This window comes from Monomorium pharaonis, chromosome 2 (genome assembly GCF_013373865.1).
Source record: "Monomorium pharaonis isolate MP-MQ-018 chromosome 2, ASM1337386v2, whole genome shotgun sequence".
In the NCBI taxonomy this organism is placed as follows: Eukaryota; Metazoa; Arthropoda; class Insecta; order Hymenoptera; family Formicidae; genus Monomorium; species Monomorium pharaonis.
This window is the reverse complement of record NC_050468.1, coordinates 19,703,810-19,718,848: the sequence shown is the minus strand read 5'-3', so window position 1 is coordinate 19,718,848 and position 15,039 is coordinate 19,703,810. Positions and strand designations below refer to the sequence as shown.

General features: G+C 37.2%; 1 protein-coding gene across 1 annotated transcript in view; it reads right to left on the bottom strand.

Annotated features, from left to right (window-relative positions):
* Window positions 1-2,880: 2,880 nt before the first annotated feature.
* The window catches only part of LOC105838926, a 43,730-nt gene continuing 31,571 nt past the window's right edge, over window positions 2,881-15,039 (bottom strand). The window contains exons 4-14 of the mRNA XM_012684858.3: window positions 14,456-14,641; window positions 14,339-14,377; window positions 11,359-11,550; window positions 9,504-9,598; window positions 8,174-8,407; window positions 7,279-7,707; window positions 6,516-6,772; window positions 5,008-5,186; window positions 4,556-4,681; window positions 4,254-4,445; window positions 2,881-4,153 (exon numbers count right to left, since the gene is read on the bottom strand). Of these exons, the coding sequence (XP_012540312.2) occupies window positions 3,072-4,153; window positions 4,254-4,445; window positions 4,556-4,681; window positions 5,008-5,186; window positions 6,516-6,772; window positions 7,279-7,707; window positions 8,174-8,407; window positions 9,504-9,598; window positions 11,359-11,550; window positions 14,339-14,377; window positions 14,456-14,641 (3,011 nt within the window). The 3' untranslated portion in view covers window positions 2,881-3,071. The remainder of the gene's footprint in view (window positions 4,154-4,253; window positions 4,446-4,555; window positions 4,682-5,007; window positions 5,187-6,515; window positions 6,773-7,278; window positions 7,708-8,173; window positions 8,408-9,503; window positions 9,599-11,358; window positions 11,551-14,338; window positions 14,378-14,455; window positions 14,642-15,039) is intronic.

Genomic DNA, 15,039 nt, shown 5'->3' with positions numbered 1-15,039 from the left:
TTTTTAATTTCTTTGTTTAACAAAATACTCCCATTTTCAAAAGGGTGTTTCACTCTCTAAACCTGAAATTCCGCACATGAAAAAATATGTGTCTCTTTGATTTTTGTGTTTAACAACATATATCATGGAGAATCAAATTAGCTTCCCTTGCTAGATCGAATCTCCATGTATACTTAGCGATAATAGAATATAACAATATGTCTTAATTAAATCGATTTATCAGATTCCAATTCGAATCAGTGATGCTACTGAGATCGTTATTATAACTTAAGAGTATAACATAAAGTATTCCTATTGTTATTCATGTTATGATATAACATTTACAGAGGATTGGTAAAATTATGAAAATGTCCACAAGTCTCAATTCTTTCAATATCTAACAATTTTTCCAGTCAGAATAGAACAATCGGTTTATGTTAGAAAAGGACAAAAGATTTCAACACTGAAGAGATTCGACTCGTACAGATTGTTTCTCTTTCATCAAAATGTTAATTTTTAATAAATGTTCATAAACAACGGCTGGCTTATATATGCCACAAATTCAAGTTGTTTACAAAAGATGTATAATTTAGCGGGATAATTTAAATTTTGTCTTCGCGCCGAATGATTATTCTTCCTCTTTTTCTTTCCTCCCCCTCCGCCTCCGCCTTTCTTTACCGCCGTAGTGTTCCAACCTGATGTCTTTTGCATTCGGTGTGGAGAGATAAATTACAAAGATAAATCAAAACGGCACCCCGTCTCTCCATCCCGCCGGTATATAGACGGATAATTCCCATTAAAGAGGAAAGGTGGTCGTAGTGAGCGAATACCACGCTAACTTCCGCCTTCATCCACTTATCCTTCGAGGCACGGAAGGACTATTCCTCACAATTACATCCTGATCGATCCTGCCGGGACGTAGATTCTCCTAAGGCCCGCGTTTATGACCACCGCGCGACGCGACGTCCTGGGAATAATGCTCGCCGATACAGAGAAGGAAAACGAGACATGCACGAAAGAAATTAGAAGGAGAAATCTGGAAATCCCGGGATAAGACGAGAGACGACAATCACGGCGATCTAAAAGACCGGGTTATACGGGCGAAACCTTTAATCGAAAGATAAGGTCGATTATCCGTGCGCGGATTATCGCAGAAGGAGGGGAAAACCGTCAAACTATCATTAATCCTTAATTGATAAAAAATTGCGGCAAATATTAGAGAGAACGTGTTCTCTTCCATACACAATTGGTTTTTTTTTTACTACCTCTTAAAAACGCGGAAGAAACGATCGAGAAAAACCAAAGATCGTTAAGGAGCTCTGAGTCACGATTCTTACTTTTTTTTTTTTTAAATCTTGGATATTAATTTGTCGTTCTTCAAACAACTCGTGTAAGAAGCCGAGAAATTCACGAAGGAAATTAATCCGTGGGGCAGCCAAACAATTAAGGAATACGGTGCTTAAGTTTCGCCAGTTTACATAAATCCGCTTGTGATGCAGCCGCATCTGAGATGAAAACTTAGAGACACTCCGTAATGATGCGACCAACGCGATACAACCCGGCGCGGATATTATACCCAGTTAGAGTAATCTGACCACGAACGCCAGTGTCTCGTTATCGAGGGTCATCGAGACTGAGTCTATCGGTTCTGTCTGGATAATTACGTGGTCCAAGTTGTCCGAAGTTCTGGCCGAAGATTCATCGCTTTGCCAAGACGTCTTGGCAGTACAATAACTGGGCCGTCTTGATAGTTTCAGAGATTCGTAGTTTCAGACAACACTATACCGATAGTGAAATATCGAATTTTGCATCGCCATAGTAAATCCAAATATCCAAAATTGTAGTAGATAAACAAATGGTATGAGAATTTTTTACACGTTTCTCGTGGAATTTGATGGATTTCTATGAAATTTAAAAGTGCATAAAGATAAATGCTAGAGTATTCATATTTCTACTTCATTATGATAAGACAAAATTCACGGTGGTAAAAAATTTTTGACTTTAAAATTTTCAAACTTTAAAATCTTTGTAAAGTCTCATTAAGAAGTTATTTAAACCTGAATATCATTCCCATATTTTAATGTAATTTTATAGAGATGTTCCATTTTTTCTCTTTTTGAACAGATATTTTTAAAATCTCAAATATTATTTAAATCCCCCAAAAATCTTTTAGAGTTTTTATTGTTATTATTAACCTTATACAGTTCAAAATTAAACAAGAGCTAAAAAATACTATTGCCACTAGCTTGCAATACTAGAAAAAATTAAAACAAATTCAATAAAAGTATTTATTTAAAATATATTTTTAAAATACTCTTTGAAATAAGTATTTTGTGTAATACATATAAAAGCAAAAATATTATTTAATATTTATATTTATATTAACTAAAGTATTTATTTTATTTTTCGGTATATCATACTATTCGGTATCATCAGATAAATAAGTTTCTTTTATTTTCTATTTATTAAAAGTACAAAATAGAAAGTAGTGGGACAAAATACAGCACATTTGGATGCATATAGATATAACTTTTTTTAAAATAAATGTTTCAAAATATATTTATTTTTTATTGGTTATTTTTACTTACTTTTTTACTTGGTAATCAATGACAAGTAAATTAATTTTTTTATTACATTAGTATTATAGATTATTTTAATCTAATTTTTTATTTTACTTTTAACAAATAGAAAATAAATATTATAGAAAGAACTTATTTATTCATGTAATATATTGAAAATATAAATAAAATAAATATCTTATTTCAAGTAAATCTAAATATATATATTAAATATTGTTTGTTTTTTTTTATATATGTACTACAAAGTACTTAGTACAAATAATATTTTTCATGATATTTCAAATAGTATATTTTAAATAAATATTTCTATTATTATTTTCTATTTCAAGTAATTATTTTTCCCATCACTGCTAAATTGTAAGCGATGTTTTATCCTTTTTCTTTTTTGAAAATTTCATGCAACATTTAAGCACTTTCAATTTGCTCGGCAGAATAGTCTTATTTTATCAGACTTCGAACGTTCGAACGAGCGAGACGTTTTTTTTTTACGGCGAGATCGAATCGATTATCCGATTAACATTTCAACTGTTCGCACCGGACACCGATTTCCGTGCACCTGCATTCCTCACAGGGACTCGAGAGCTCCGTGATAATTCTACCGACGCGATACATTCGCCCGTATATATTGCAACCCGCCAGCTTCAGCAAACTGCCCACGGACATTGGTATCTCGTTGTCGAGGACCTTCGAGGACGTCTCGACAGTTTCCGTCTCCTCGGTTAACCTTTCCGTACTTGTCGATGATGCGAGGAGAATTTCCTGTTCCTCCTCTCGTACACTGCTAATGGAGGAAACATTCGGCGTCTTTGTGGTTTCGGTCAGCTTGTTGCTCGAACTGGTGTTCGAGGAAAATAGCAGTTTAAGGACACTGTCCAAAGAAAAGATGGTGACATCCTCGGCGTCCTCGGTGGTCTTTCCATCTTCACTTGGGAAATTATCCGTTTCGGTGCGATTGTCGTATCTCGTGTTACGATTGTCCTCTTCGCCAGTGAAGTTTCTATCGAGATCGTCGGTCTCGGATACGTTTCCCTTCGCGAACTTCTGCTCCGTAGTATTGCTCCGATGGAAATCGTATTTCGAACTGTCGATCGTGCGATTTAACTTGGTCAATGCTGTTCCGCCGTAATCGAAGACGTCCGCCTCGGGATTTTCGTAGGGTTTGCGATCCGGAGCCTGATCCTGGAAGTCGTACGTTAACGAGACGGTATCTGTTGAAGATGCCTCACGATTCACTCCGTGCTTCATCTTCTCCAGGAAAGAGGACTCGACTGTTTCCTCGCCGTAATCGACGGGCGGTTGTATAAGCGGCACCCGCTCCATAAATTCAAAGTTCGGGTGTTGTAATTGATTGCCCACTAAACCTTGCGCCGAAATCCTCGATGCTGTCATGGATGTCGATGCCGTCGACCTGGGCGTTGTGATGACGCGTTCAACCAGATACGGGATCATATCTTCAATTAGTGAAGGTAAGTCGGGGGCTGGCTCGGTCTTGATGACATCGCGAAACGGATCCGGGGACACAGTGGGTTGTCGTTGGAAGGGTGCCGTGGCGTCGGCCCGGTCGAGCACCACCGTTGGCGATTCGTCAGCTTCGACTATAAGATAGGCGGATAAAACACATTGTGAAAAATAAAAATGTCTCGAGTCTATGTATTACAACATGTTTATTGCATATTTGTACGATAGGAAATGTACCACAAACTACTCTTCCGCAACATTTCTCCTCGGAATTGATTCTGCGACAGCCAATTTTCAATGGCGGACATCTCTCCGAGGAGCAGACAACTTCTCCGTAATAACACATGCAGATTATGCAAAGAGCGGCGCGTGGCAGAATCTCACCGTGACGGTATTCCATATCTTCAAAATGGCACTTACTCGATAAATCTGATTCGACAAAGCAAGCCAATTAACAATATATATAGTAGTTCTGTTGCTGTTTAATTTATTAAATCCTTAAAATTATTATAGTTAAATTAGCGATTAATTGAGAATACCATTCGTTTTTTGATGTGGATTCGTAATTTCTGGAACTACAGTGACTCCAGTACCAATCTCCAGATTTAAGTCTGTGGAGCGGTAAGGAACATCGAAATATGGCGGCTCTCTAGGTACAAAACCACCTACCAACAAAGATCTGTTGATTATTATTTAGATAAAAAATATTGTGAGCGATAGTATTTTTTATTATAATTGACTATCTTATCGAAGTAGCAAAAAACAAAAAAATAGCACATCTAACTTTTGTACTCAATTACAAATTATCTCCAAAGAATACTCGTGCGTCCTAGAAAAAAATAAAAATAAAAATGTGAGAAAAGAGATTAAAAATAGCTTTTCAATAGCGTATATATATAGATGTACAGTTAGCTTGCCTTTATAGGATTTTATTTGCGTATTTTTTCGTCTAGACCATTCATTTGGCTTCTTATACAAAGTCATAAAATACCTTCAGTCTCTATAGGTGGGCTAAATCGATTCTCCTGGGTTGTAATATCATAAAAGCCAGAAGCATCGGCCTGTCGTAGTTCAGGGGGCACTACAACTGAACCAGGAGGATATCTAGTCTCAGACGCAGGTACATCCTTATCTTTCACCAACGCGTCTGCCGCCACAAAGGGTATTATCCTACAATAGCAAAATTTACTTTTCCCGTTGATAGACTTACAATACGACTAATATAATATTAGATGTATTAAATCGATGTCTCTTTTCAAAGTTTCTCCTTCCTGTACAAAAATTCAAATATATATTTCAAATTTAAAATAATTTCCATTATTTTCTAAGACTTTGTCTCATTTATCGAACAGCTGACGAATATTACGGAGAAACCTGGCGGTTTTAAGTCGTTAAAGTATTAAGAGACTTTCTCGGACTTCGCCCACCGTCTTAAATTGTGTATCAGCTAGGTTGTTGAAACGAACGGAAAAGGTGATAATCTGATGAGACTAGGTCTGAGAAAAAATCTGTATGAAAGAGAATTTTCAGTTCAAAGCAAAGATTATTCTACAATAGCAATTTTTTGTTTTCTTTGCAGCATGTGGCCAAATAAAATCTCCATTCTAAAACCTCTAATACCATTTCTTGCACGTTTTATGAGTTAAGCGCCTTTATCCAAAAACGAATCATTTTTGTAGGTCTTTAGCAATATTATTTTTTAATAAAATGCGAAAAAATCCAGTGCCTCAAATGTTGCTTTTCAGACGCCTATCATTTTATTATTGTTTTGTAAAATTATGTCATCTGCTACTGCATGAAGTATAAGTATAATGTTTTGAAAACGTAAAAATCTATACTTACCACAAAATTTAATTTAAAAATAGAATTATCATCAAATTTAAAAGCACCGAAAATTAATTTGTATCTTTAATAATTTCAACTTAATTTTTAAAATTAATTATGCCGCGCGCGTGTATGTGTGTGTGCACAAAAATTACAATAAAAATAGTAGAATGAAAAAAAAAATAAAACTAGTTCTACAAAATATTATTTCTTTTTTTAAACCAAAATTGTACAAAAATGTGTCTTAAATAAATTTTGTGTGAAAGGGATACAAAATATAAAATAAGCTCTGTACATTTCCTGCCGTTAAAAATGTAACCGACGTAAATCGGTATCAATCAGTTGTTTTCGACAAACGATTTCAATTTAATTCGGGGCAGTATTCCCGGCCAACAAAACTCACAAAAAAGCGGTTCCGTTATAAGCGTGAAAAATTGATTGCACATCGTGCCGGCTAATAAAAAGAAATAAAACGCGCTATATCGATTACATCGATTTCGCAACGTTGCACCTGCCGAGTACTTTTATCCATTCAAAAAAATATTGCAATTATAAAATTTGTAAAAAAAAATATTTATACACTCTTCACATTTTCCACAAGCGGAGGTTGTTTAGTGTCGAATCACGGGATGGAATACGAGATGGGGTGATGGATCGAGATATGATAATAGTCACCTAACGTTCGGCAACGACGGTGGCAGAAGTCGTTCGCTATAGTCGTAGTCATAATCCTCGCCTTTTTCTCGATGAGTGATGTTCAGGATAGCCTCAATGTCGGGCGGAATGGACTTAATTGGATTTATCGTGACACCTTGTATATGGCCCACCGAGACATTCGTCTTAACTGTCACGTTCATCACCAGGATGTCCTCCGGCATGAGTATCGTCGACGATAGACTGGTGATGGGTCTCTTGCCGATAGTCTCCGTCCTCTGTATCACACATATATTTAATTGTAATACTTGCTTTTTCTTAAATTTTCAACGAATATATTGTACATTTGACAAATATATAACCCTGCAAAACAAATGTAAGGTAACGTATATACAGGATTGCAGATTTTAAATTGTTTGACGAAAAAATTCAAATCTGAAAACCTCAAAAGATTATAAAATTATGTATAAAATAGTTTTTACTTTAAATATACTTTTGTAAAATAAATAAAATTAATCGAAACTTATTATTTTTGTTTATAATCCTGGAAAATGATCCTTTATTACCAAAAGGATACTTTATTTAAAAAATCAATTTTATTGCACTTTTGTCACTGGAAATTATCACCGTAACTTAAATATTCAATGCAGAAATGACATTTTTTTAAGTATAAAATTACGTTTACTAAATAACTCGAATTTCTTATTTGACTTTTAAGAAAATAACTCATTGATATCTACTATTTTTGCATGAAAATTCCAATTATTATTCCTTCTTTTATTACCTTAATGAGTGTAGAGTTCTTGGACAATTTCTCGTCGGAGATGAACATTTCCCCGGTATTCGTAGAAATTGCGAAAGGATGCATCGTAGCTTTGTTTTTCTCAATTATATCCACTTTCTCCTCCACCGTCGTCCCTCTTTCCGTAGTCCCGTCTTCATTCCGCTCCTTGTTTTCTCTCGCGTTTTTGTCTTCATCCCCGCCGGCATCCTCGTTTCCATTATTGAGCGCTAATTCGGGAAGCACCGTCGTCCATTCCGGCAACGAGATCGTCGAGGCGTCCGTACTGGATGGATCCTCCGTCGTCATGATCGTAGAATCGGTGAATGTGTTCGTTAAGCACATCGTACAGGTACCAGTTATAGAATCAGCGTCTCTGGTGGACGCCAGGGTCGACTCGAATGATACTGTCGATTCAGTGTTACTCGATAACTGACGAACGAAGACAAATAATCGTTAGCCGAATTGGTTTATGATTTTATTTATGCTTCCGCGAACTGAAGAAAACAATAACGCATTAAAACGAAAAAAAAAAAAAAAATTACACTCCAACGTGTTGCAGTGTTTTTGTTGAGACTAACGGGAGAAAAATATCATCTGATTTTAATGTCTATTTTGTTTATATTATCTACAATTATTTTAAAAAAATATTTGTATCACATACGTCACGTATGAAAAACTCGAATTATATTTTTGCATCTGAGTTAGCAATGTACCGTATGTGTAATTTACTAAGTGGATTATGCATGAATTAAAAAGAAACGATAAAAAGGTAAATAAGAATTAAACATGCCGTGTTTGTACCGTTCATTCGAAAATATTTAACGAGCTGTAATTTTTATAGACAGATTAACCGAGCAGACTCTCATTTCACGCGAGTTATCATACATATCGGCACCTCGTTCGCTGAAGTTGGGGCAGTCGTCACTTCCAAGGTCGATTTATAGTCTACCGTCCCTATCAAGATTTCATTGTCCATGATGTCGGTCTCCATGGTCGAGGGCCAAGCGGTCGAGTAGGTGGCGACAGATGAGTCCTCCTCGAGATCGATCGTGCTGGTGCTAATCCGTTCCTCGACCACTCTGTGACCTCGTCCTTCGACGGGCGGATTTGTAGATTGATCAATCGCGGGCTGAACAATTAATGACAGGCTCCCGTAACGTGAATCGATTAGGATCTCTTTATTTTAGAGAGATTTTTTTGGTTCTTACAACTCTATGCGCGCGCTTCAAAGCCTAACTTGACCTAGTCGATTTAACAATTTCACCTAGCTTGCGTTTAATTGGGCAACTCAAGCTTAATTGAATACTTAATTTTTTCCGACATTCGAACGTTATATTGGCATTGGTAGCAAGTAAACGCATTAGAAATTGATATTTCATTAAAACTCTTTAGAAACGTTTAGGGCCTTAAGCGTTGAATTTGAACAAGTGTGCAATAAAAGTCTATAATTTCATTGTAATTGTAATTTTATAATGCATGAGTTTTGCAAATTACATATTTTTAATAAATGTGTAACAATACTGAAAAAGATAAAATCTTTTAGAGACAGAAGAATAGAAGATTGTTAATTTAACTGTTATTAAACGATCAGGAAATATTTTGTTAGCAATTTTGACAAGAATTGTACGGGGAAGCAGAATTATAAAATAACGTTCTCAGTTCTCTGAGATGGAAACTATTGAATCCCCGTCTATCTCTCTAGTATTGACGCGCGATTGACGTGCCCGTTCAAGAATCCAAGTTTGTGACGAACCCTCGGAATCCGCCGGCGTTGTTTCCATTGTCTGAGTAGATTCCCGTGTATCTCGCGAGATTTGAATTCTCCATAAGTGGTATGGTTCTGTACTAACGACGCTACCCATTAATAATAACGTAACACATCCATAATAGATACGTCGTCGCCCGATCGGAAACTCGTATCGTGCCGCGTGATCCAATAAGGTATGCTTCATTCCAAATTCCTGAACTAAGTCGAATGTCTAACGCGTTTATAATCAATGTTTCGGTTAGATTTCATTGATTAAATTCCGCCGACTACATAAATCACCTCCCCTTAACTTCGATCCCATGAGCATGTTCCTACTATTTGGTAACTTTGGGATTTGGGGTAGCAAGCTTATTTAGAGCAGTCAGAACTATCTAAGCAGTATTCGTCCGAAAAGATGATGCAATAATTTACGTTGTACTGCAAGCGAAGAAGAATTAAAGAAGAAGAGCAAACGTACGAAAAAGTTGGTCTCCTTGCGGAACTTGGCGTAGTCCTTGCTGACGAAGGCGTAGGATGCGTAGTTTTGGGTGGCCTTTACTTCAATGCTGCCGCCTTGAACGTTTAATTCCTCCTTTTAATCCTTCAATTTTTTATTTAAGAAAAATATTTGTATATGTGCATGTGTGTATGTGTATGTGTGTATGAATGATTGATTAAACTCGCAAAAAACCATTTTATACAAAAATCCAATCCGGCTTGCGTTTCCCTTTATGTGTGCGCATCAAAAAAACACCCGTCGCGTATTAATTATAATAAAAAAACTTCAGTTAAACATAAAAAAAACGTATATATATATATATATCAAATTCGTATCCACGTAACTAAGTATACTCCTGCACATTAACTGCACGTTAAACTATCGCGAAGAATTTTAATTAGTAACGAGTCTGCATGTTACATATGTCTGTTAGGTTTGATTCCCTTTTGCTGAATAAATAATAATACATATCTCGTTTCCAATTCTCCCTCTTCATTATTAAAGTATGAAAAATACAGAAATTATATATGTCAAAGGAGATTAGCCCGGCAAATACCTATAAATAGGTATTTCACATTGATCAGATTAATAATGACTGAGAATACAGAAGTAAAACTGTCTGAGCGACTCTTGTAACTTGAAAACATAATGTGCATCAGAATATATTATAAAATCAAACCAAAAATATGTATTATAATATATACATATATTTTGTTTACTAGAAACAGAAATGTCAGCAATGTTTGTTAGTGGATAAAAAAAAAAAAATGCTTTCAAGTCGATGTTTGCAGGTCATTGGCCGATTTTCATTCGGCGGATGCATATTTCTATCTGTCGCGATATTAATATCGATGGCTATCGCGGAGCTGCCATATTGAGTGTATCGAATAAACGCCCTCGCGCGGAAATTAAATCCCCTTTTAATTCGCAGATGTTTCTCGCTTCCAAGAATCGGCGTGTTTAATTCGCTTATGCGCATGCAAAAGCCGAGGGAAATATTTTATTTTCCTTCTCGCGAGCATACACGCGGGAACGCCGGATGAAATAATTTCCAAACTCCAAAAACGAGACGTTGTTTTGTTGACGTTGGCATTCGTTATTCTCGAGCATCGGCACGCATCAAATAAATATTTTCGTTTTCGGTAAAATATTTTTCGCCGAGCCTTAACTGAGCGGGCCTCAATTCAGCATCGGCAACGATCCATTACCATAGAGTCACACACGCAACGGCAAAAACGAATATTTCGAAAATACATGTATGAAAAAAAGAGTCGATTTTTCTTAGTTAATAAAAAAACGACCGCTTCTGAAAATAACTAGCAAAATAGAGAAGAACATGAAGGTTCGAATTAAAGAATTAAATTTGCAGAAGTTAAAAGAATCCACACGATATTGTCGTAATTGGCATACACAAGTTCGGAAACACCGGGGTTAAAGAATAACAATGAGAACTCGCGCATCGGCGAAAGACTATTTTCTTACTAATTAAGCGATTTTGTTTAACTACAATACAATTGTTTATGTTCATCTTTTTTTTTTTTATTATTACATCGCGTATTTCTCATTTTTCTCGTGAAAAATCTGCTATCGGAATATTACAAAAAAACATCACGACGTTAATAGTCTCGTATTTCGATATTTTCCAGTATCGCGTTTTTCCTCTCCCCCCCCTCCCATCCCCCCCCCCGATATTTAATAATATTCTGAAATGGAAGGCAATATTCCTGACCAAGGAATTTCGCGATTAATTTAGCGGAAAACACAATCCGGGCGTGAACTGCCGGGCGGGGCGCGAGCGTGGGACAATCCCGTTGTGAATTTGCGTGAAACTCACTGCAGTTGTAGGTGGACGGGCAGCATTGTCCTTCTCGCACGATCGGGCTGCAGCCTTGGAGAGGTGGAGCGCACGCAAGCGGAACGCACCGTATGGCGCCCATCGCGCAGAAACAATTGTCGCATGCGGCCTTCCACTCGATGTCGCGTACCATCTCGCCCTCGACATAAGTGCGCTCGCCCACGCGACATCCTGAACGATCATGTGCCGTGAGAGTCGTGAGAAATTCGGGCCTCCGCGTTAAATTTTTTTTTTCCGCCGCAGAAAGCGCCGTATGGCGCGGACATTCGGATATTCGCGGACCTTCTGTCCGGGAGTATCCAGATTTCTGGAACCTCGATAGCGCGAAAAGGAGGGCGGAAATATGACGTAGGGTTGCACAGTATTGCACGTGCATTCAAATCTCAAATTAAAGTGTAATAGTCAAGTAAAAGTGTAAAATCATCATAATCGTACGCGGAAAGAACAATTTTGCTGACATTTTTTAAAATAATTATGTTGAATTATTAAAAATTATATGTGTTGGATGTTTAAGGACGTTGCGGCTCTACAATATCAATTAAAAGTTATTGAAATTAAAAATCTAAAGGCCTCTTAGATTTTTTTTTTTTTTAATTAATGACAAAAAAATTTGGATCGGTTTTTGCCCTCAAATTAACTGCAAAAGAACAACAAAATTAAACTTGTTTCATTACAATTTTAATTAAATAATTTTTAAATAATCAAGTAAATCTAAATAAATTTTTGCACAAGTATTTATTAGAGTTTTATCAATTATGTAAAACATTTAGTAAATTTTTTTTATTAAATTTGCAAACAAGTATTATAAAACGCAATTTTACATAAAAATCGAAACAAACAGAAAATTAAATAACTTAAACCAACAAGAGAATTATGCTCAAAAATTTCATAAATATTATAAAATTTTCACTCAAACATAACAATAGAAAAATTTATGAATTTTAAAAAGTTTGATAAAATAATTATAAATATAGCACATGCATCCTTAAACTGATTGCTAGACTGTCGAAATCTTTTGTAGCAATATTATCATGTTCAAGCATCTTACATAATTATTTTGACAGTCCGCATGAAATTATTTATTAATCCGCATCTAGTTAAATTTTTAAACACTGCAGTGAAATTGTTCTTTCCCTAAAATTATTCCTAACAACAAAGATAACGTCGATCTTGGTACAAAATTTTAAGTCTAGAAATACAAAGGATCACATATTCGCGGATATTCTGAAGCTTTTCTTTTATCTCGTTTAAGCGAGGAGCTGCACGCTCTAGAGGCAAAGCTCAACTTAACGTACGACGTCGCTTTTTTGATGGCGTCGTCGTGTTAGCTCGTAACAGCCTTGTTCCGGCGAGCGGTGACCTCGAGAATGTTTGCTCGTCCGGGAGAATTAACGAGCCGCCGTGGTTCGAATCGTTATTTACCGACTTCATGGTCAGTCATCGCGACGATACGGCCGCAACGTCCCACGCCCACCCATCTGACGGGGGTGGTTTCCGGCGGTGCCCGTTTAAAATTAAGCCATCCCCGAAATGTCCCGGCAGCCAGTGACAGCCAGTGGCGTCGTCGTAGCGACCGAGGCTTAAAGCTCGGCTAAAATTTAAGCGGCCGCTGGTGAAACCGGGCGTTAAATGAACGGCAACCCCGGCTATTCGAAGCGCCGGTTCGCAGTTACCCTCCGGACCGAAGTGTCGGGTGGTGTATCCACTGACTCTTCTTTATCGCGTTACACGTATCCCTCTATAGCTGTCGGACCCCATAACGAGAGAATCCAGAGACGATCCCTTCGGTGCTTGCCCCTGGGGGATATCTCTTTGCTCCCGTGTGCAGTACTGAGGTCGCGTGTTTTTCTCGATACCACAAATACCGATAGGATTGAGGGAAAAGATTGAGCGAAAGCTTCGACGCTGTTTTATGAACCTCTAGGACCGTTTTTGTGAACGATCGATTCAGGATTAGAATATAAATAGGGAAAATTTAATTTGCTTGAGATAAGTTTTAACGTAACAAGGATTGAAAAAATCTTTAGACTCTTTTAATTATTATGGACATTGTAATTTAAACCAAATATGTACGAGTATATGAAGAGATCGCTCTACTAAATTTGTCAAAAATTTCCCGATTAAGATTCCCCAACACACGAAACACATGAAAATACCCTTAAAACGCCTCACAATTTCGCGCACTTGGTTTAAATGATCAACAAAGCGTTGCTTTTTAAATAGCACATCAGTAGGGTATTTTCTTGTAACTTACAGCTTAAACCGCCGGGCGATGAGACCCGGCATTAAATGAACCTCGTCGGCTATCTGGAGGTGGAATCCTCGTGGAGCAAGTGTCGCGGGGTGATATAACGTCAGCAGTAACTCTTCGTTATTAAGTTACACATTTCATCACAACTTTCGAGAGCGTGCTTCGGCGAAGAGCTTTAGTCGCGCGGCGGTAAATTTCGGAATAATCCCTAATAGCCCCCGATTTTCTTCAAGTTTTCCACTCTACGCGGCCCGGACGGGCTTTAATAAGTTACTCACTCCATATGCGCGTTAAGGTATGTAAAAATAATCACCGTTTGTTCGCTGTATCACATTTATCACGTTACGCTACCTCCATTAGCGTTCAATTTGTATATTGAAACAACTCTGCTTGCCCTTACGCAGAATGAAGCTCCCGATTCAATAGGAATTGGAAAAACGTTTTCTATGTACGTATCCTTTCGTACGTATTGTATTAATTGATTTTGTCAGAGTGAAAGTAACATTTCATGAGATTTTTATGTCTCTTGTGTGTTTCATTTTCCTGGATTTATTAGAAACGATTAGGCTATAAACATCTCCGCGTAACAGGGCGAAGCTTTCGCGATCGTGCTATCGAGTTTCCGGGAAATTTCTCGACTGGCGTCATCCACTTGCTCGAATTCAGTTAAGCGGACTAAGCTCGTAAATGACAACAATTTGAACTCACCGTTTCCCGATACCGGCGCCATTGTGGACAGATGGTGGTCTTGAAAAGAAAGAAGGAGGGCCATTGGTAAGGTACTTTAAGTAACTCGCGACGTCGCCGTGATAAAAGTACACTCACGGATGCAGTTATAGGCGACCGGGCAGCAGGAATGGGGCGCGTACAGCGGGGTGCATCCCGGTAGAGGCAGCAAGCACTTGGGTCGGACGCATCTCCTCGTGCCGGCTATGCAGTAGCAATACTCGCACCGGCGCGAGCCCATCATCGCCGATCCCGAGCCATATTGAATCCCGTCGTGTAGACATCCTAATATATTTGAAATTTATTTTAAATCCTTTATTCATTTCAGTTCAATTAAAGAGATGAATGAAAGTCCCGATGTAAAAGGGATGGGGGTTCAATAAGGTTGTTTTTGAGCTCCTTCAATTTCTATTTAATAATTTTTTTTTAACCAGTGAACTTTCTGACCAGTGAACATAAAACGTATCTGGATAAAGTTTTATTTATAATTGTAAAAGCTTTTAGCGAATTGATACGAGCTTCTTTGATTTAAAAAATGAACTAAACTATAATATTTATAACACATTTTATCTATTAATGTAATTAAGTCGATTAAATAAAAAAGTACAAATCTATAAACGTTAAATAAACACAATAAAATAATTGTTTTGTTGCTTTTATAACCCGTATTTATTACTAATGTA